This window comes from Lactuca saligna, chromosome 7, assembly GCF_052625555.1.
Source record: "Lactuca saligna cultivar CGN05327 chromosome 7, ASM5262555v1, whole genome shotgun sequence".
NCBI classification, from domain to species: domain Eukaryota; kingdom Viridiplantae; phylum Streptophyta; class Magnoliopsida; order Asterales; family Asteraceae; genus Lactuca; species Lactuca saligna.
The window spans coordinates 48,806,524-48,829,224 of NC_136423.1; the positions used below are offsets into that span (position 1 = coordinate 48,806,524).

Consider the following 22,701-nt stretch of genomic DNA (forward strand, 5'->3'; position numbering starts at 1 on the left):
TTTGCATTCTCCTGGTTTCATTTCAGTTCATCCTCACAAGATAAAATATTAAACATTAGAGTAAATAAAATGAATAAAGAAGAAACAATAATTTTTAATGAGAAAAAAAATGTTATCAGATCAAAAACCAAATATAAAAGATGAACAACCTCATAGCAAAACCTAAAAAACCAAAATCGGGCATAGAAATCGATCAATAAAAAACCCAAAGAGATGCTAACCTTGATATTTTGAGGGCTTCAACTTTATAAGATCAAGCACAAAATCATTCACGATTGGTTTGTTTTCATATGTTGATCTCTACTTCCTTTAACTTTTAAAAGATTTGAAAGAGTAACCTTTATCTGTTTTGAGAGACCAAAAAACCCCATTTAAAGAATTATATGTAGAGAGAGGGAGAGGGAGAGGGAGAGGGAGAGATAGAGAGAGAGAGAGAGAGAGATAGAGAAAGAGAGAGAGAGAGAGAGAGAGAGAGAAAGAAAGAGATAGAGATAGGTGTATTAACGGCCAGGTGGTGGTATGATTCGGTAAACTTTAGTCATACCCCCAAACTTGAACGACATAAACGTTCGGGGGTAGAGAACGTCATGTACAGTATCACAACAATTGTATAATAGTAATCAAAGAAACAACAACCATTGTATTAACAATATAGAATTTACATTGTATGCGAGTCATGTATGATTGACTCCAAAAGTAAAAGTAAAACCAAGACTTGAAACTACTATGCTCCGTCTTCTCGAAACCTGTGTATTTACCTATCTACTAATTTCCTGGGAATACAAGAGATTTTAAAAGTGTATCAACATTTAAGTTAGTGAGTTCATAAGCATCTTGTTTTAGAAAATAAGTTCTTGTTCCTTGAAAATGTTTGTGTGTTCCTTCAGAAAGTCCTATATTTTCTTAGTAAAATGGAATGTAGTCTTAGGCCTTAAGACCAAAATATATATGTTTCTTATGTTTAAAGAATAAAATGTGATGCTTTGATTTTATATAAGTAATGTGACCCATATTGGTCCCTACTATGGTTCCTCAGTGTGTACTAGTTATATATAAACAAATATCGAACAGACAGTTGATAATGTGATTCTGACCTAGGCCTACAACCAAACAAGAAATAGGAAGTAAGGTGGGAATCACGCATTCAACTGCCTATAGGATATTATTTATACATAACCCTGATGTATAAACTAAGAAATCATAGTATCAACAATAATGGTCCTAACCGAAGAGTAAGTAATCATATTTGTTTCCAGAAAGTTGAGTTGTAAACTATCTGCTTGTAAAATAAATATGTTTATCCTGGAAAATCCTATATTTTTCATAAAACCAAATTGTAGACTTAAACGTTTGAAGACCTTAAAGTACAAGTATACTTTCCATACTTAATTTAATGGTACGTAGTTTTACTTATAAGTAAAACTAACTGAAGACGTGTTTGCACTGTATCCAGATGTGATGTTAATACCCTCCTATGATCACTTTATACAAACGAGTTATATAAAATCGATATCAAACAAGCAGTCGAATGGGTGATTCTACCCTAAGCTCATAACCAAACAAGGATCAGGAAATAAGCCGGAAATCACACATTTCACTGTCTATCGGACATTAATTTTATAGAACCCTCATGTATATACTAAGTAATCATAGAGTGAATACCCCTGTACAACTGTTTGAAAATATATCATTACGTAAATATTTAGTTAATTCTTATTGTGAGTGTTCATTACAACCATGCTAATATGACTAATGTCCTACACGACGTTCATCAGGCGTCGAAAAGTTATGACATTTGTCACCCTAGACTTGTTGGTTTAACTATAGCGAACAACTAAGGTGCGGGGCTGTCAATCACGTATAGATATATACACAAACTCACGCTCTCCCTCCAGGTGACTCTGGTTATAATTTAGGATTTTAATGGGTACCATGTTTGGTACAATGAAGGAGTGGCTTACAATCATGTATTAACTAGTTTACATAAAGTGAGTTGAAGTTATCTTTTCCTTGTTATTGTATGTATAATCCTTTTATAGTATTTACAATCTATAAAATAATCATATTTTTATATAATTATTCCTTTGACCCAAAAGAGTAAAATAAAGTGAATGTTCCCCAAACTATACCTATTATAGTTTAAAAGTGTATGTGTCGATGAAATGGTAAAACTTTAGTATTTTTGACAACTTTACAAGTAAGAGTTTATATGTTTGGTAGTAACGAGTTTAGCATTTTTGCGTAAAATATATAAAGTAGGTGTAAACATAATAACCGATTTATATTTTTCAACACAAGATTTCTTGTGTTTTACTTGTATTCCCCCCCCCCCCCCCCCTAAAACATAGAAAATCTTGGAAAAAATGTTGGGGGTATGAACTCACCTCGAGTGGTTGATGTGTGTAGCTGAAGTGATGAGATGAAGGTTTTGAACCTAAAACACTTGGAGTCATTGATGAACTCTTGAAGATTCTGATACCCTCAGGTTGTCAACACATAATATTTTGTGTAAATAGGATGAAATCAAAAAAATAATGTGTAGAATCACTAGCCAAACTCAAAATACTTACAAGGATATAGGGAGGATACTTCGAGAATGTTGAGCTTGAACGATCCTAGGTTTGTTCTTAAGATGGTTTTGAATTGTTTGCTAAGTGAAGTGAGGGAGAGATTTTTGAGAGAGTATGAATTCATCGGAAACAAGATGAAGTAGTGGTGAGGTTTAGTGAGGATAACCTTATTCAAATAAGAGGAGTAAGGTGGATACAAAGTTTACTTTGAGGACTTTTGGTTGCTTCCTAGATATACGTTGGATATTATGTAGAAAACTGTGAATTGCATGGGAAATAGAAATGGCTATCACATCTCAAGGTCAACCTTATCTTGATGTACGAGTGACAGGTTAACCATAGAATCTTAATTATATACCACCCTTACGTATACACTTAGTAGTGGCAGGTTAACCATATTTGTCCCTAGCCTGGGTGCTTGAACTTGACTTGATGTATGAGTGACATTCCCAAAAGGTCTGCTGGGAATACTTCGGGAAAGTTTCAGAAGGTATGGTAGCCCTCGCATGGGTACTTCTGATTTTCGGAGCAAGAGACGATTTGGAGGTTTGTTTCGGATTTATCGGTATCGGTTGGAAAGGGTTTCTCTAGTCGGTCGATTAAGGCAAAGGGTCTTTTCATAGCACATGAAATTAGTATGGTGAGGATCAAGTCAATCCATGTCGAATGACGACGTCGTAACTTCTTTTAGTAATAGGTGTTAAGCTGATTAGGAAAAAGTGTTTGTTAGAGCTATAGTACATTCTCTGTGTATGTTTTCAGTGCTTCCAGTTTTATCCTTATTATTACTACTATGAACATTTTGTACCGCGTTTAGCGAGTACTAGCAGTACGAGTGCCCCAATTATTAATGATGAAATTTCATAATATGATCCTTACCAGGTCCCTGTATAATTGCTTGGTGTATACAAGTTATGTATAATTAAGGTTGATAAGACTGTCGACTGAGTGACTCTGCCCTAAATCCACAACCAGACAAGTAACAGGAAATAAGGCGGAATCACGCACTCTAACCCTTTAAAATCTCAATTATATATGACCCTAATGTATACACTAAGCCATCATAGATCACCTACAAGGACCCTTAGTTTTTATATGAATGATGTGTTTTGTTCGGATGAGAGAGTAATTTATAATTATTTATCAAAAATTTAAGCGTTAAATATTTTTATTGGGAAACGTACCACAGTTCACAGGTGATTCCGGGAGGGTCTCTCCTGCGGTGATCATCATCACTCTTCCATCCCCGCCCGAGTTCCTTGTTATTGGATAATCCCTCCTGAAGTGTCCAGTTACACCACACCCGCAACATACCTGGCTTATTCCAATTCTGAGGACCTGGGAGATCGGTTGTGTTGGTGCCCTGCAAAAACGGGCAGTGTGCCCCCTTCATGTTGTAATTTATGCAGTGTAAATCTCGACAGGCTCAATAGTGATGGAAGTCGTACTTGTTGCATTTTGGGCGAATCCCAGCATATTGTCTCACTGGTGTTGTTGTGGCAAGTGTTGTGGCAGTGTGAACAACAACAATCTATTGTTTCTTCGAGGAATCTTGAGTTAGTTGTCCCTTTTTCTTACTCCCATACTTTCGCTTATGGTCGCCCCCCTTTTGTTGGTTTAGGAACAGGGGTCATCACACCTTAGCGGATTCCATGATCTACGAGTGTTTGTGCTAGTCATTTGGAACTATCAAAGTTAAGTGGTTTTGCAGCTATAACGTTCCCTAGGATCACAGGGGTTAGTCCCCAGATGTATCTCTCCACTTTCTAACTTTCCAGAGTGACCATCCCGAGACATAGAATAGCTAGGTCGCTGAATCCTATTGTGTAAGCAGCAATGTCGAAGTCTTTCATCATCAGACTATAGAGCTCTTGTTCTAGTTTTTGTACTTTGCCCCCCGGGAAAAAACTCTTCCATCATCGTGGCTTTTAAGTTCTCCCAGCCCACTAAGTTAGCCACTTCAAGGTTCAGTGACTTGACATGGCCATTCCACCATGTAAGGGCCCTTTTAGAGAAGGTGTAGGCAGCAAACTTCACTTTGTTCTCTTCTGGGAACGCACATATTTCAAAAATTGACTCTGTTTTCTCGAAACATTGCATTAGAGCAATGATTCCCCCACTTCCATTAAAGGATTTGGGTTTAAATTTCATGAAGTCTTTGTACGAACACTCCGTTGGGTGTCCGTGGCTTTCCCCGTGGTTTGAATTGTTAGCACCACTAACCGCCCCACTGGTACCACTTGTGTGGATTTGATCATGATGGCTGTCACTGCGGCTATTACAGCAGCCTGAAAGACATCATGATCGTACTGTGGTGGTGGCGGCAATGGTGGATTTGTTGTTGTGTTGTTGGTAAGGCATTAGTAGTGGTTATAAATCGAATGTCATAATAAAGACCTTATCGTAGTTTTGTGTGTATCATGATTCGAAAGTGTTTTTCTATAAACAATTCATAACAGAAGTCTATGTGAAAATAAACTTATGAATTTTTAATAGTGACCACCCTCACTGAAATTCCGTGACTTGATTTGCAGTTAATAGTTGTGACGAAAGGCGTTATAAATCTAACACATAGTGTGAGTAGTGTAATCACTGACTCTCTAGGTTATATTATTTTCTTAGTTATTAGTGTGACGCATACGGTGCTCAGCCAGCTCGCATGTATTGTGAGCGCTTCTCTCTATCTGATTCCCTCTCGAAATCCTCCTCATGTACTCCTCTTGGTTTTTCCTCGACTCCTCTGTTGGCTATTTGCGATGTCTAGGTGTATCGTTTGTGCGAGAACAGGGCTGTCTAAAGAATATATGAGATAAATAAAACATTTTTATGAGGTGATCCTTATCGGGTCCTCTTATAATCATGCAGTGTATACAAGTTGTATGTAACCAAGATCGAATAGACCTTCGAATAAGTGATCCTACTCTGAGACCACAACCAAACAAGGAATAGGAAGTAGATCAAAGATCACAAATTCTAAGTCTATAAAATCTCCATTATATACAACCCTAGGAGTATACACTTCACAATTATAGGCCTACCAGTAAGCGTCTATTAAATTTTCACATAAGTTAGTTATAGTGCCTAAAATACTCCTACAATATTTTAATTATATGTTTGATTCTATAGCTTCTTCGTATATGAAGTTGGTAAGTTTTTAGTTTGATGTTATTGTATAGTATCATAAATTATTTCTATACCATTTTAAACTTTATATTTGGTTCTATTACTCTTTTGTATGTAGAGTTGGTAAGTTTTAGATTTGTTGCAACACCACCCTCACTCCCAAACACATGTTGGTCATATCTCAAATAAATATTGTTGATCAAGCTATATTTATCCCATATATGATTACATAATTTTCTAGGTTTGACTGCAGTGTCCAACATCTAAATACTTTTGTAGTGTTCTTCTTATGATACTGTTCTAGTATGTATGCATGTATGTATACTTTTATAAAAATATTAATATATTTTAAAAGTATAACTCCTGGTCAGAGTGTTTTTATCCTATTGTTTTTATAGTTGTATGTCTTTTATGGGTTGATATACTTAGTTCACTATAAACAATGCTCTGATACCAATCTGTCACACCCCCAAATCGGAATGACAGAAACGTTCGGGGGCAGAGGACGTCATGTACAGTGTGACAATAATTGTATAATAGTAATCAAATCAACAACAACCATTGTATAAATAATACAGAATTTACATTGTATTCGATTCATATATGATTGACTCCAAAACTAAAAAGCAAAACAAATACTTGAAACTACTACGCTCCATCTTCTCCAAACCTGTGTGTGTACCTGTCTACTAGTTTCCTGAGAATACAAGAGATTTTAAAAGTGTATCAACATTTAAGTTAGTGAGTTCATAAGCATTTTGTTTTAGAAAATAAGTTCTTGTTCCTTGAAAAATGTTTGTGTGTTCCTTCAGAAAATCCTATATTTTCTTACTAAAATGGAATGTAGTCTTAGGCCTTAAGACCTATATATATATATATATATATATATATATATATATATATATATATATATATATATATATATATATATATATGTTTCTTATGTCTAAAGAATAAAATGTGACACTTTGATTTTATATAAGTAATATGACCCATATTGGTCCCTACTATGGTTCCTCAGTGTGTACTAGTTATATATAAACAAATATCAAACAGACAGTTGATTGTGTGATTCTTCCCTAGGCCTACAATCAAACAAGAAACAGGAAGTAAGGCGGAAATCACGTATTCCACTGCCTATAGGATATTATTTATATATAACTCTGATGTATAAACTAAGTATTCATCGTATCAAAAATAATGGTCCTAACCAAAGAGTAAGTAATCGTATTTGTTTCCAAAAATTTGAAATGTAAACTGCTTGCTTGTAAAATAATGATGTTTATCCTGGAAAATCCTATATTTTCCATAAAACCGAATTGTAGACTTAAACGTTCCAAGACCTTAAAGTACAAGTATAATTTCCATACTTAATTTAATGATATGTAGTTTTACTCAGAAGTAAAACTAGCTGAAGATGTGTTTGCATTGTATCTAGATGTGATGTTAATACCCTCCTATGATCACTTTGTACATACAAGTTATATAAAATTGAGATCGAACAGGGAGTCGAAAAGGGTGATTCTGCCCTAAGCCCACAACCAAAAAACGAACATTCAATAAGGCGGAAATCACACATATCAATGTCTATCGTACATTACTTTTAAATAACCCTAATGTATATACTAAGTAATCACAGAGTGAATACCCCTTTAAGACTGTTCGAAAATATATCATTACGTAAATATTTAGTTAATGATTATTGTGAGTGTTTATTATAACCATGCTAGTATGACTAATGGCTTGTTCTTCAGGCATTGGAAAGTTATGGCATTTGTCACCCTAGACTTGCTGGTCTAATTGTAGCGAACAAATTAGATGCGGGGTTGTCAATCTCATATAGATCTATACACAAACTTACGCTCTCCCTCTAGGAGACTATGGTTATAATTTAGGATTTTAACGGGTACCATTTTTGGTAAAACGAAGTAGTTGCTCACAATCATGTATTACCTAGTTTACAGAAACTGTGCTGAAGTTATACTTTTCTTGTTATTGTATGTATTATCCTTTTATAGTATTTACATTCTATAAAATAATCATATTTTTATATAATTATTCCTTTGACCCAAAAAAGTAAAATAACGTGAATGTTCCCCAAACTATACCTATTATAGTTTAAAAGTGTATGTTTCGATGAAATGGTAAAACTTTAGTATTTTTAACAACTTTATAAGTAAGATTTTATATGTTTGGTAGCAACGAGTCTAGTATTTTTGCGTAAAATATATACATAAAGTACGTGAAAATATAATAAACAATTTATATTTTTCAACACAATATTTCTTGTGTTTTACTTGTATTCCCCCCCCCCCCCCCCTAAAACATAGAAAATCTTGGAAAAAATGTGGGGGGTATGAACTCACCTTGAGTGGTTGATGTATGTAGTTGAAGTGATGAGATGAAGGTTTTGAGCTTAAAACACTTGGAGTGTTTGATGAACTCTTGAAGATTACGATACCCTAAGGTTGTCAACACATAATATTTTGTGTAAATAGGATAAATCAACAAAATAATGTGTAGAATCACTAGCCAAACTCGAAATACTTACAAGGATCTAGGGATGATACTTGGAGAATGTTGAGCTTGAACGATTTTAGGTTTGTTCTTGAGAAGGTCTGGAATTGTTTGCTAAGTGAAGTGAGGGAGGGATTTTTGAGAGAGTATGAATTAATCAGAAACAAGATGAAAGAGTGGTGAGGTTTAGTGAGGATAACCTTATTCAAATAAGAGGAGTAAGGTGGATGTGAAGTTTACTTTGAGGATTGTTGGTTTCTTTTTGGATATACGTCGGATATTATGTAGAAAATTATGAATTGCATGGGAAATAGAAATAGGTATCACATCTCAAGGTCAACCTTATCTACTGGAAGCGTTCTTGGGGAATTCACTTTAGTTTGCAGCCATAAAGAAGGTGTTTGCTACCCAACATGACTTAAATCATCCTAAATCACTCACAAAAGACTGATTTCGGTCCTAATGGACCTTAAAGAAGGGATTTTGGTCCCAAAAGGTTGGGTTTTGGGCTCTAATTAGCTTTAGGTCATGTGTTTTTGGTCTTGGCTAATTCCTTGAAGGTGATTTCGGTTCTAGATTCTTAAAAGTATTTGATTTCAGTCCTATAGTGTTCCTAAGAAGTTGATTTTGGTTCTATAGAGTTCCAACATTCTAAAAATCGAAAAATTTAAGTAATATACGATAACATGCATATAGATTTATTACTTGGACTTGTGTTGACTACTTTGAGTCCTTGATGGCTTGTTGACTTCATTTTCCTTACAAAGGTTCATTACAACTTGGCTATCACAAGTTTATATACATATGAACTTGTATAAGCATGCTCTCTTGGTTTTCAAAGTTCTATTGCATCAAGTTATGTTGTGAATTCACTTATTCTTGGTTAGGGTTTAGGCCTTGTTGGTTGTAAAATCTCCCAATTGTGACAATTTTAGATAGAGACATAAAAGAAGTGGGGTAGATATTCGACAATGGCGTTAGGGTTTCTGGTGTAGTGGCTAGGATTTGAGATTTTACAACTGGTAACATTGGAGATGACACATGTTGTTTGGGAATAAGAGGTGTGTGGGTATTTAACGATGGTGGTAATTGTGTCCAAGGAAGAAGGAAGAGGCGATGATGATTATTGTGGGGAGCGGTGGAGTTTTCTGTGGTCAAGATATTTCTTAAATAGAGAAGATGTTGGTAGGATGTGATATCGGTAGTAGTGGTTGTAAATGGTAGTGGAGAATGAGATGGAGGTAGCGATGAATCTTGATTTGTGGTGTGAGTTGTTTGTTGTAAGCGATAACATGGTGGTGGTGGAAATGATAAGGTTTTTAAGGCGGCTAATGTAGAATTTGATTAGGGTTGCTCTTGGAGAGAGTGATGAATGGTGGTGACTCATGATCGAAGAAGTGGAGATGTTATACAAAGTGTAGTTGGTGTTGACTGATTCATTTGACTGCAATTGAGGAATACTAATTCAAAGGTGTCACGTGACTATTTTAATTGTTTGACCGGATAAGATTTAGTATTTTGTTTAATTTATAAAGTAATTGTAGATATTCAATTTTTAGTGTTTAACTATATATATATATATATATATATATATATATATATATATATATATATATATATATATATATATATAGGGGATAGTTCAAATAAAAACAGTAAATAGTATGAGAACGTAAAAACACTACTTTTATGTTATTATTCTACAATAAATTTTGTATCCACAACTTTATATCATTATTCAGCAATGAATAAATGAATTGTCGCAGGTTAAAACTAAAATTAGAATTTTACAACAAAAATGTATATACATAAATTTATAATAGAATAATAACATTCTAATGAATATATGAATAATCAAACGTTAATATTCATATTAAAATTACTTCAATAATAAACATATATAACATTCATTACAGAATAATAACATAAACATAATGTTTTTACATTCTCACACTATTTACTGTTTTTATTTAAACTTACTTCTATAATAGAATTTGCTAGGAAAATGCACATAAATTAATTTATAATAGAATAATAACATTCTAATGAATATATGAATAATCAAATGTTAATATTCATATTAGAATTACTTCAATAATAAATATATACAATATTTATTATATAATAATAACATAAATATAGTATTTTTATACTTTTTAGTTCTCACACTATTTACTGTTTTTATTTGAATTTATATATATATATATATATATATATATATATATATATATATATATATATATATATATATATATATATATATATATATATATATATATATATATATATAGGTTCAATGGAAAATGAACAATTAGGGCAAGATATGTTGGAACCAATGATCAAGTGACACGTGTCCAATTCTTTATTCATAAGCAATCTACTATGGAAGTTATTTATATAGTTATTCCAAAATGATGTGTTGGCATGCTTTTATTGGTTCCAACATGTGTTGCCCTAATTGTTTATTTTCCATATAACCCTTTCCTATATATATATATATATATATATATATATATATATATATATATATATATATATATATATATATATATATATATATATATATATATATATATATATATATATATATATATTAAATGAACCTAAACGATATTATAATCGACAAGTGATAAGTTGAAACGAGAAACACGGCACTATGTAAATCTGAAAAAGTACATAAAACAAAACCCAAAAGCTTTTAATATTAAGAATTTTGTTGCAAGTTTCACTTGATGGAAATGAAGAAATTGGTAAAACAAGATAAAGAAAAAAAAATTAAGAAGTTGTATAAAAATAACATAATAAAAACGGAAAGATTTACGATTAATTTCCCATTAAATATGCTACCGAAATTTCCTTCCAATGACGAAAAATAAAAAACCTGAATAAAGGTCAGGAATGTTTAATTGTGATATAAACAACACTTTTTAGGGAATTTGACTTACTAAGGTAATTAAGTATTTCAAATGTTCACATATGGGTAATATTGTTTTTTTTGTACTCATTTATCCAACAAACTTGTTTCAGCCGTTCAATAATAACCAACATTACCGGCTATTACCTGTTTTAGCCGGTAACATTGATTTAGCTCGGTTTAAAACATTACGTGGAATCTTACGTGGCCATTACACCCCTTTCTCATTTAATTAGGGTTCGTCATCGTCAGCTAACACACCTCGATTACCTTCTTCTGTGAGAAATCAATCGATACATCAAATCGACGATTAGGTCTTGGAATTGAAGTTGGAATTGAAGTCGACTACTAGCATGGCATCCTCATCTACAGGTATGTATGTATCTGTAGATTTTCATTACAATGGATTCTTTTCGCCAAACCCATTGGTGTACTTAGACCCCGTAAAAACAAATGTACGTGATGTGGATTTTGGGGGATTTACGTATAAAGAGTTTCTTTTGTGGCTTACGAAATTAACAAATGGAGAATGTGATAATGTCTACTACTATATGAGAAAGGAAAGCTTGTGTGAGGGTATTAGAAGAATCGACAGTGATGCTGATTATTGGGAGTTTGTGGAGACTGTTTATAGTCTGGAGAGTGATAGTCTTGAGAGTGAGTTAGATGTGTACATTGACCACCGAAATGAACCAATTCTTGATTGGGCTGATAACGAGTTCTTAGAAGATGGTAAAGGGTATGAGTTGGATGAGTTGGATGAAGAGGATGACAAGGATTCTGAAGTTTCAATGAAAATGGAATATGAACATGAATGGGATGATGAAGATGAACATACTTTTGATAAAACTGTTAGAGACCCATTCTTGGACAAACTTTCAGGGCATATTAGTGATGATGATGAAGAGGAAGTAAACAATGGGAAACTTAAGGATGTTGTGTTCCCTGTCCATAATGAGAATCAAGAATGGGAGCAAATGGTGCCAGTTTTGGGTATGAAGTTTTCTAATCCATTGGAATTGAAGTTGTGTATCACCAACTATGCAGTCAAAAATGGATATGATTTATGGTATGAGAAAAGTGATCATGAAAGGTTATTGGTAAAATGTTGTAAAGGTAAGACAAATAAACAGGGTAAAGGTTGTCCTTTTAGATTATGGGCAACCTGGATGAGCAGTGAAAAATCATTCCAGATTAAATCTCTGAATGATATGCATAATTGTGCAAGAGTGTTCAAATTTGGGTCCATTGTTACCTATAAATGGATAGCAAAGAATTTCATGAATCATATACTTCAGAAATTAAAGATGAGTATAAGGAAGTTGAAAGCTAAGGTCAGCAAGAAATTTAATTTGATTGCAAGTGTTGGTCAATGCAGAAATGCAAGGAAGTATGCATTTCAGGAGATAGAGGGTACTTTGAAAGAGCATTATGCAAAAACATGGAGCTATGGAGAAGAGATAAGAAGGACTAACCCTGGATCAACAGTGAAGATGGATGTAGATGTCATGCCTGATGGAACCACATATTTCTCAAAGTTTTATGTATGTTTCAAGGGATTGAAGGATGGATGGATTGAAGGTTGTAGGAGGGTAATTGGACTAGATGGTTGCTTCCTAAAGGGCATATGCAGAGGTCAGTTGCTCTCTGCTATAGGTAGAGATGCAAATAACCATATATATCCCATTGCTTGGGCTGTTGTATCAGTGGAAAGTAAAGAAACATGGAAGTGGTTTATTAACCTTCTAATTGAGGACCTTGGAATGGGAGTTGGGCATGGACTAACCTTGATATCAGACCAACACAAAGTAATCAATTTTTATTATTTTCATCTTTATTTTAGCTTATGTTATGTTTTTGTTGTTTAAATTTTGTGTCTATTGCTAACAGGGATTACTTGAGGCTATGAAGGAAAGGGTCCCAGCAGCAGAGCATAGGCAATGTGCTAGGCACATATTGTTGGATAAGGTGTCTAAGTCCATAACTATTTTTGGTATGTACTTGACCTGACCCGGCATGGTCCATTTGGGTTGCATGGCACCATGCAATTGGATAGACTAAATGAGAGAAATAACACTTGGAGATTATTAATATATTATAAGTTCTAATATATTAATAATATTATTTGATTAGTTTGATCAAGAATTAATTTAGAATTAATTAAGTGATCAAAAGATAACTAATTAAATATATGGGTTGATTATTTAAATCATCCATATCTTGTATAGTGGGCTAAAAGGCTCCATGGACTATCAAGTTGGGTTCCACCCATAGGATGCTCCATGGATGCTCCATGGGAGTTACAAACCCATGGGTCATGGAAATGAAGAGTCATGACACATTAGGGTTTAACCCTAGATGTGTCAACACTATATAAGTAACATTTTCTCCACCCAAAATCGGCTACACTAAGAATCAAGAGGGCTTGGCCGATTTTGAAGAAGTGAGTATTCTCTCATAAGTTCTTCCAAGAGCATTTGGTGTTGTGTGAAGCATTTGAGGCATCACACTTGGGGTGCTAGGCTCACAAGGTTTCAAGGAACACAAACAACAACAAGGTAAGTTATTCTATCTATACTTTATGTTAAAATTGTTCCCCATGTATGCTAGATAGGAATATAACCTTGGAATTCAACTTTGCATGACAATTAGACAAACATAGATCCAAGGTTATTAGGGTTGCATGTACACTTAGGAAGTGTTAGAATGCTTAAAACCCATCACATATGTGCTAACTTCCTGAAAAGGTTTAAGGGCCAAGTGTTTAGGAAGCTTTTCTGGTATGCTGCTGCAGCTACTACCCCTGCAAAATTTGAACAACACATGAATGAAATCAAGAAATTAGAGCCACTAGATTATGACCATTTGATGGAAAGGGACCCTAAAACTTGGAGTAAAGCATTTTTTCAGACTGATAGGGCTTGTGATGCATATGAAAATGGTATCTCTGAGAGTTTCAACTCTGTGATTGAAGTTGCTAGGAAGAGACCACTAATCACCATGTTAGAAGAAATTCGAATTTATGTGATGGAGAGGCTTTATAGACAGAAGATTAAGGGGAAATCTTGGGATTTAACCATATGTCCTACCATTAGGCTGAAGTTGTCCAAGCTTAAGGATCTTCAAAGGTAAGTGCTTAAAACTGTTTGTCCTTATATATGTTTGTCTTTAAACATGTTTGTCCTTATATATGTTTGTCTTTAAACATGTGTATATGGACAGGTTTTGGAAAGTAATACCATCTGGTTATCAACAGTATGAAGTCAGACTTGGGTATGATGCATATGTTGTGGATATTGGTAGTAGGACATGTGCCTGCAGAACTTGGCAGTTAACAGGTTACCCTTGTGTGCATGGGTATGCTTGCATTGCAAGCCTCAACAGGGATGTACAGGAGTATGTGTCACCATGGTTTACCACATCAATGTACCTAAACTGTTACAGGAATACCATTAACCCACTAAATGGTAGTGACATGTGGCCTCATGTAGACTACATCAGCCCATTGCCCCCCAAAAGGATAAGGCTACCAGGAAGACCATCAACAAAAAGGAAAAGGGATCAGATTGAGAGGGAAAACCAAGGAAAAAAGCATTCAATCACAAAAAGAGGTAGTGTGATGAAATGCAGCATATGTAGGGAAAGTGGGCATAATAGAACAACCTGTCCTCAAAAACCAATTGGGGAATCATCAAATGCAAGTTCAAAGAAAAAGAAATCCAAGAAAGCTGGTATGTTTGATATATTTATTTGTATATAACTTGTATAACTTAACATATTGAGCGTAACTTAACTTTTCAAGTAATACAAAACAGATAAAGTGAAGGTTGTATTGGCACATGAAGTTGATATTGACAGTGACAGTGAAGTTGAAATAGAACCTGAAAGTGATGTTGACTCTTTTGATCTTGAATTTGAAGATGATGTGCAACCTGAAGTTGAAGATGGAGTAGAACCTGAAGTCCAAGATGGAGTGCAACATGAAGTTCAAGATGAAGTGCAAGCTAAAGTTGAACCTGAAAATCATCCTGAAGTTCATGATGCTAACCAAGTTGAAGTTCACCTCGCAGTTCAAGCTGAAGTTGAACCTGAAGTGCAAGTTCAAGTTGAAGATGCTAACCAAATTGTAGTTCAAGATCAAGTGGAAATACCAGCTTTTCAAGTTGTAGTGGGAAAGAGGGCAAGGAAACCTTCAGAAAGAATTACAAAACCGAAGATAAGAAAGATGTGGGAGGGAAAACAGGGCAGTAGTGATGACAATCCGTATGAGTTGGATTAACTTTTGGCTTATTGTACTGTTGTTAATGTTTTTGGCATCTTTGACTGACATCTTTTAACTTTGGAATCTTTTGGCACATCTTTTGAAAACTAGTTGGAATAGCTTAACTTTTTGCACATCTTTTGGGTGTAATGAATGTTTAACTATGTTATGTAAAACTTTTGACACATCTTTTGAAGTCAATGTTCCCTGGAATGTCTATAATATATTACCATCTTTTGCACATCTTTCTAATACCATTAGTATTATTTATAATTTATTACCAACTTTTAGAATATCAACTGTAATCACAATTCCTTTACAGTGTAATCATAATTCCATTACATTGTTTGAACAATTCAATTCCAATGATTCACAATAACATTACAAGTTTTGTACACTACCATTCCAATGTTTCAATTACCATCTTTTGCACATCTTTCTAATACCATTTGTATTATTTATAATTTATTACCATCTTTTAGAATATCAACTGTAATCACAGTTCCTTTACAATGTAATCACAATTCCATTACATTGTTTGAACAATTCAATTCCAGTGATTAACAATAACATTACAAGTTTTGTACACTACCATTCCAATGATTCAATTCCAATGATTCAATTACAATGATTCAATTCCATAACAATGTTTATTACTATCTTTTATACTACCAAGTTTAATACCCATTCCATTACAATGTACTATTCCATTCCAATGATAGAATATAACCTTTTTCATTGAAAACATCACAAAAGCATACATAATTTAGTCATACTACATCATAATACATAATTTAAAAAAACATTTTGACATACAAGAGAAACAAGAAAATTAATGCAAGTCTATGGGTAAACAATTTCCAGTTGACTTTGTCAAGTTCTTGTTTATTCCTGTTCTTCTCTTCTTCAATCTTCATCCTACATATGCTGATTTCATTCTCCAAGGTACAAATTTTCAAGGTAAGATTGCAGCTTTCTTCTGCTTTCATCCTGTAATGCCCTCTTCCATCTTTCCTCCCTTCATCCTCATCCAACCATTGCCAAAATTTACAGCTTGGACTTTTTCCATTCTTCAAGAAATTTATAAGAACATGTTAAATTGAAGGATGAAGAAGAAGTAAAAAATATGAATTACCAGTGAGTTTTGACAAACTCTGAATTTCCTTCCAGGATTGTCTGGGGTTCTTGATGTCTTCACACGAGATGGCAAATCGCAATCACATGGATGATCCGGTTGTAATTCATCTTGTCGTTTGGAAGAAAAGGATGAGGAAGAAGATGCCATCGATCGATCTAGGGTTTTAATTAATAAGCTGTCGTATCTCACCCTCTTATAATGTAAGCACTTCTCAATGCCACGTAGGTGATGAGTATTGTAGCGTACAAGCCACGTAGATGCCACATCACCCAAAACTTACAATAACCGGTAATGTTGGTTATTATTGAACGGCTGAAACAAGTTTGTTGAGTAAATGAGTACAAAAAAAACAATATTACCCATATGTGAACATTTGAAATACTTAATTACCTTACTAAGTCAAATCCCTCACTTTTTAAGGATGACAGAAAGCAAATGATGTTAACTAAACAAACAAAAAAAATATATCATAAAATTTTGACTTTAGTCAACCAACTCCACCTAACAATAATCCAACGGCTAAGATTTAATCTGATCGATTCCACCCACCTTTCACCATCCCCACAATGGCATATAAACATCCTCTCCGGGAGCTACAGAGCAGCTCCTCCGATCCACCGCCGGAACTTAGTTTCTACATTTGAATCATATATCTTCTTGGAATCACTCTTTTTAATTTGCTATGAAATCCCAATCTCAAAGAATCGGAGCCCTAATTAGTCTCTAGTTCGTCTCTTTGTCTTTGATTTCATTAACCACCGTCCGCCGCCGTGTGTTGCTGCTAGTTTTCGATTTCTCTCTGTTCATGAGTTGGTGGAAAGAAATTAAGAAAGTAATGATTGAACCTCTCTTGAGTATTCCATTGTAAAACGATATCCACATACCATACCTACCCTATCCTTCTGACAAGTCAACAACAATATTCGTAAATTTTTATCTATCTGATTCCCCTATTCAATTACATATCAATCCACCATCAATTCGTTAGCCCAGACAAAATCCGGCATGGATTCACCTTCCCCACCAACGACAGAACCAAAGACGAAGTCTTTGGATATGCCGCTACATGCAATCGGCTTTGAGATCGATGAGTTATCGGCACAAAAAGTCACCGGTCGTCTTCAGGTCACCGAGAAGTCATGTCAGGTGATATTAAATTTTCGATTTTACACCGCTTTCACCCAAAATTGAAACTGATATCTGAATCAAAATGAACAGCCGTTCAAGGTGTTACACGGCGGAGTATCGGCGTTAATAGCAGAGGCGCTCGCGAGTATGGGTGCACACATGGCGTCGGGATGGAAGAGAGTCGCCGGAGTACAGCTCAGCATCAACCACCTCAAACGAGCTGACATCGGCGATCTCGTGTTTGCTGAAGCCACACCTCTTCACGTCGGGAACACGATTCAGGTCCCTGATCTTTCCATTTCTTGATAATTCTTGGCAATTTCTTGATAATGTGAAGCCTAAAAAGCAAATTATATGCGAAAATGATGAGAATTTGAACAGGTATGGGAGGTGAGGCTATGGAAGATTGATCCTAATAACTCAGAAAGTAGATTGCTTATATCGTCATCAAGAGTTACTCTTCTCACAAACTTGCCTGTGCCTGATAATGCCAAGAATGCTGCTCAAAATTTAAAGAAGTATGCAAAGTTATGAATATGAACCCTAAATTTATTCCATCATACAATAAATTACATTTTGTAGAAATGTGATAGTGTTTGTTAAAATAATAAATCCAATTTTATGTTTGTTACACATGCAACCAAGAAATGTTAAATTGTCTCATTGAGATCAATTTTAGTATTGGTTTTGGTACACCTGATCTTACAGTCACAATATAACGATGTAATGCATCTCAAATACACTACAATCATTTAACAGGACATGTTATGTCATTAGTAAAGTTATTTGTCATGATAAGCAATTTTAAAAACATAATCTTCTATGACAAGTTTACAAAGTATGCCTATTTTTTTATAGCATAAAGTTATATGGTGTAACTACTTTTTGTGGCAAACTTTCTAAAACATGTGCACTCAGCATGTTCATTCAATAAATTTTTAGCATCATGAAAAAAGGTAATATGTTTGACAATACATTAATATTTTAAAAAGTTGTCATCAGAGAAATGGGCCACGTTTTAATATTCACTTTGAACTGTTGTAGTCACATGTTAAAAATCCTACATAAAATATATACATATTTTGAAAGTTTGTCGCCCAAAATGTGAGTCAAATGTTAAAAAAATTCATCATCAAATAAATATATTTCACTTGCTAAGAAATTTTTCTCTAAGGGGTTTCCAGATGAAATAAATATAAGCCACTTGCTAAGAAATTTTTCTCTAAGGGTTTATGTTCTCTCAAAGTCAAAAGTTTAAGTTGAAATAAATATAAGCCACTTGCTAAGAAATTTTTCTCTAAGGGTTTATGTTCTCTCAAAGTCAAAAGTTTAAGTTTCATCTGGGTATAAAATGAAATTATAAATAGTTTAGGAGTGGATTAAATTTGTTGCTTCACATATAAAAAAAAACGTAATATAAAATTTATCGTGATCGAAATCATCCAAATGTTAAAATTTGTAGATACTTGAATTAATAACACGTTAAAACTTTGAATCGAAAAATAAGTAATGTTAAAGAGTTTATCATATGTTAAGATATTTACCATAAAAAAAGTAAGAGATATTTCTAGAAAAGTCCTAATGTTTTGGATAAATTTTTAACAAAGTCATAAATTTTATTTTTTGAATAAAAAAGTTTTGACTTTTTTTACATTTTGAATAGAAAATCCCAAGAAACTGGTTAATTTATTCACTTTAGCCTTTTTTGACCTGTTCAGTAGGTAATGTGACCAAATTGTTAATTTTTCGAAAATAATAGGATTTTTTTGCAAATTTCGTCAAAATTTAGTGTAATATATAAACATATTTTTTACATATCTATATCTATTTTTATGTATTTTAGTATTTTTTATGTTTTTATATGTATATAGTTATGTATTTTTATGTATTTTAAGTGTATAAACGTATATTTTTACTTATTTATATTTATTTTTAACCATTTTACATATATATTTTTTTATATATTTTTATGTGTTATGTTTTATGTATTATGTATTTATATGTATTTTTATATATTTTTACATATTTATGTATTTTTAAGCTTTTTTATATAGATGTTTATGCATATTAAGTGTGTAAACTAATTTTTACGTATTTATATCTATTTTTAAGTATTTACATATTTTTTTGTATTACGTATTTATGTATTTTTTTAAAAGTTTTTTATATAGATGTTTTGTATAATTATTTATTTTAAGTGTATAAACGTATTTTTTTTACGTATTTATATGTATTTTTTTAGTTTTCTTATATAAATGTTTATGTATTTTTTATGTATATTAAATGTTTAATTGCATTATTTTTACGTAAAATTTATATAAACGCATAAAAATAATACAATTAAACATTTAATATATATAAAACTACATAACCATCCATATAAGAAAACTAAAAATATATATAAATACGCAAAGAAAAAACATAATATATGGTCCCTGTGGTTTCCTAACATCTGAAGTTTAGTCCTCGTGGTTTAAAAACATCACAGATGGTTCCTATGATTTCAAAACTTTTGAGGATTGGTCCTTATTGCTAACTCCGTTAAGTTTTGTCCGTTAACTGAAGGACATTTTCATCATTTCACGACCAAAGGACCATTTATGATGTTTTCATTTATTTAAAAAAAAAAATACAAAAGGGTCTCTCTCTCTCCCCTCCCCCCTCTCTCTCTCTACCTATCTATCTATCTCTTTCTCGAATCAGACCATCCTATCACCGAAGTCCATCTCTTTCCTCCGCTTCCTCATCATCGTTTCGATCAATGTCATTCTTCCTCGACGATTCTTCCCCGGAATTCCAAAAAGGATTCATCACAGAGTCTTCTCCCGTTGAAAAGACATTAGATCGATGCTCAAGAAACACAACACCAACGAGAGCTTCCACAAAGATCCTTTTTTTTTGTATCTTTTGTGGAGTTCTTAAAGGATGAAGAACTGATGAAGGGGTAAAAATCGATTTTCAGTTCAGAAACAAACACATAAAATCGATTGTTCTTGAAGAGCAAAAACCAGAAAATCAATTGTTAATGTCCGTGTTAAAGAATAAATACGGTGTATGATTCAAGAAAATAGTTTCAGAATGAGAGAGGAAAAGGCAGATCAATGATAAAGGTCTCCTGCCTCGACTAAAGATTGTGGTCTTCACTGATGGAGAATGATCTAGGTTTATAATCGAAAGTGCTCTTCACTTAATCTCCTCTACAGATCCAACCAATTTTTGTACAATGATCACTAATTGTATATTCAACCACTTGAAGACACCACAAGCTGCCACTTAAATGCCCATGGAATAAGTTCTAACAGAAGTAACACTTGAAAATAAGTAGATTCGACCACTTGTAGACATCGACCCTTTTTTGGACCTTTTAATTATCAATATATTGAGACATTCAAATAAGTATTTGGTCCAATCTGATAAGAAAGAGGAGCAAAAAGTTGAATTAAAGTTTGATGAGTGAGCTACTACTGCAAAGCTAAAGCAAGTGGAAACCTAAAAAAACCCTTTAATGGCTGTTGCATTCAGAAAGAAACAGAGGGAGACAAGATGGGTTGGGGAAGAGGAAAGATGACAGTAAAGGGTAGAGAGAGAGAGAGAGAGAGAGAGAGAGAGAAAAAGACCCCTTTGCATTTTTTTCTTTTTTTTTAAATAAATGAAAACATCATAAATGGTCTGTATGGTCGTGAAATGTTGAAAATGTCATTCAGTTAACGGACAAAACTTAACGGAGTTAGCAATAAGGACTAATTCTCAAAAGTTTTGAAAACACATGGACCATCTATGAGTTTTTTAAACCACAAGGACTAAACTTCAGATTTGGAAAACCACAGGGACCATTTATGATGTTTTTTCATACGCAAAAATACATATAAATACATAATACTTAAAAAACACATAAAAACACACAAAAAATATATAAAATGCTTTAAAAAATACATATAAATACATAATACAATACGTCTATACATTGAAAATACATAAATATACAAAAACATCTATATAAAACACTTAAAAAAGACATAAATTTGTAATGCATAAAAAATATGTAAAATACTTAAAAATATATATCAAATCATAAAAAATATATTTATACATTTAAAATACATAAACATCTATATAAAAAGCTTTAAAAAATACATAAATACGTAAAAATACATAGAAATACATAATACATAAAAAATAACACATAAAAATACATAAAACCTATGTAAAATGGTTAAAAATACATATAAATAAGTAAAAAAAATACGTTTATACATTTAAAATACATAAAAATACGTAAATATATACATATGAAAACATAAAAAAATACACAAATACATAAAAATAGATATAGATATGTAAAAAAATATGTTTATACATTATATAAAAATTTTGATGAAATCTGCAAAAAAATCCCATTATTTTCGAAAAATTAACAATTTGGTCTCATGACCTGTTTAACAGGTCAAAAGGGGCTAAAGTGAACAAATTAGCCGGTTTCTTATGCTTTCTATTCAAAAGGTGAAAAAGTGAGGACTTCTTTATTCAAAAAATAAAATTTAGAACTTTATTAAAAAAATTTACCCATTATGTTGGGACTTTTATGAAGATATCCCTAAAAAGTAACACCTTCTAAAAGGTTTATTGTCATAATCGTCACTCTTATATAAAATTAGTCCCAAAAAAAGTACTTTCTAAAATTTGATGTGATAAAGTTTGTATTATAAAATTCGACTAAAGGGGTGTTTGGATTAAAATTTCAAAATAAATTTTAAAAGACACTAAGTTGTTGTTTGTTTTTTGTAAAAAAACTTCTTCAAATCTCTTATTGTTGCGTGGTAGCACACGCGCAAAACTTTTAAAATCGTAGTTATTTGTTTTTTAGAAGTCTTTAGAGTAAAAAACATCTATGTGTGTTCTGTGTCACAACTAGCAAATTAGGGTTAAGGTTTTGGTCCTTGGGCGAGACAATTCCTCCATGAAAACTTGTAATAAGCCATTTAGAGAGAACTCAACCTATGATGCCATTCAAATTCATACATTCCTACATTGTGATTCAAGTCGAAACTAG

At 32.9% G+C, this 22,701-nt stretch overlaps 1 protein-coding gene and 1 long non-coding RNA gene across 2 annotated transcripts; one reads left to right on the forward strand and one right to left on the reverse strand.

The window, feature by feature from the left end:
- Nucleotides 1-16,137: 16,137 nt before the first annotated feature.
- LOC145005874 (uncharacterized) lies at nt 16,138-17,029 on the reverse strand. Its single transcript, XR_013662698.1, has 3 exons — nt 16,914-17,029; nt 16,521-16,835; nt 16,138-16,455 (listed from the first exon to the last, which is right to left on the reverse strand). It is a non-coding gene; the product is annotated as an uncharacterized LOC145005874 (long non-coding RNA).
- A 102-nt stretch (nt 17,030-17,131) lies between these two features.
- LOC145005873 (1,4-dihydroxy-2-naphthoyl-CoA thioesterase 1-like) lies at nt 17,132-18,284 on the forward strand. The gene is made up of 3 exons (XM_078964987.1): nt 17,132-17,669; nt 17,742-17,933; nt 18,033-18,284. Exons 1-3 carry the CDS (start codon nt 17,529-17,531, stop codon nt 18,183-18,185), a joined length of 486 nt encoding a protein of 161 aa, XP_078821113.1. The 5' UTR covers nt 17,132-17,528; the 3' UTR covers nt 18,186-18,284.
- The last annotated feature ends 4,417 nt before the right edge of the window (nt 18,285-22,701 follow it).

Excerpts from the sequence above, each read along its gene's own strand:
- LOC145005873 (XM_078964987.1), top strand. The coding sequence starts at position 17,529 with ATGGATTCACCTTCCCCACCAACGACAGAACCAAAGACGAAGTCTTTG. Across the intron at positions 17,670-17,741 it reads TCACCGAGAAGTCATGTCAG|CCGTTCAAGGTGTTACACGG; the intron begins GTGATATTAAAT and ends CAAAATGAACAG. Across the intron at positions 17,934-18,032 it reads ACGTCGGGAACACGATTCAG|GTATGGGAGGTGAGGCTATG; the intron begins GTCCCTGATCTT and ends GAATTTGAACAG.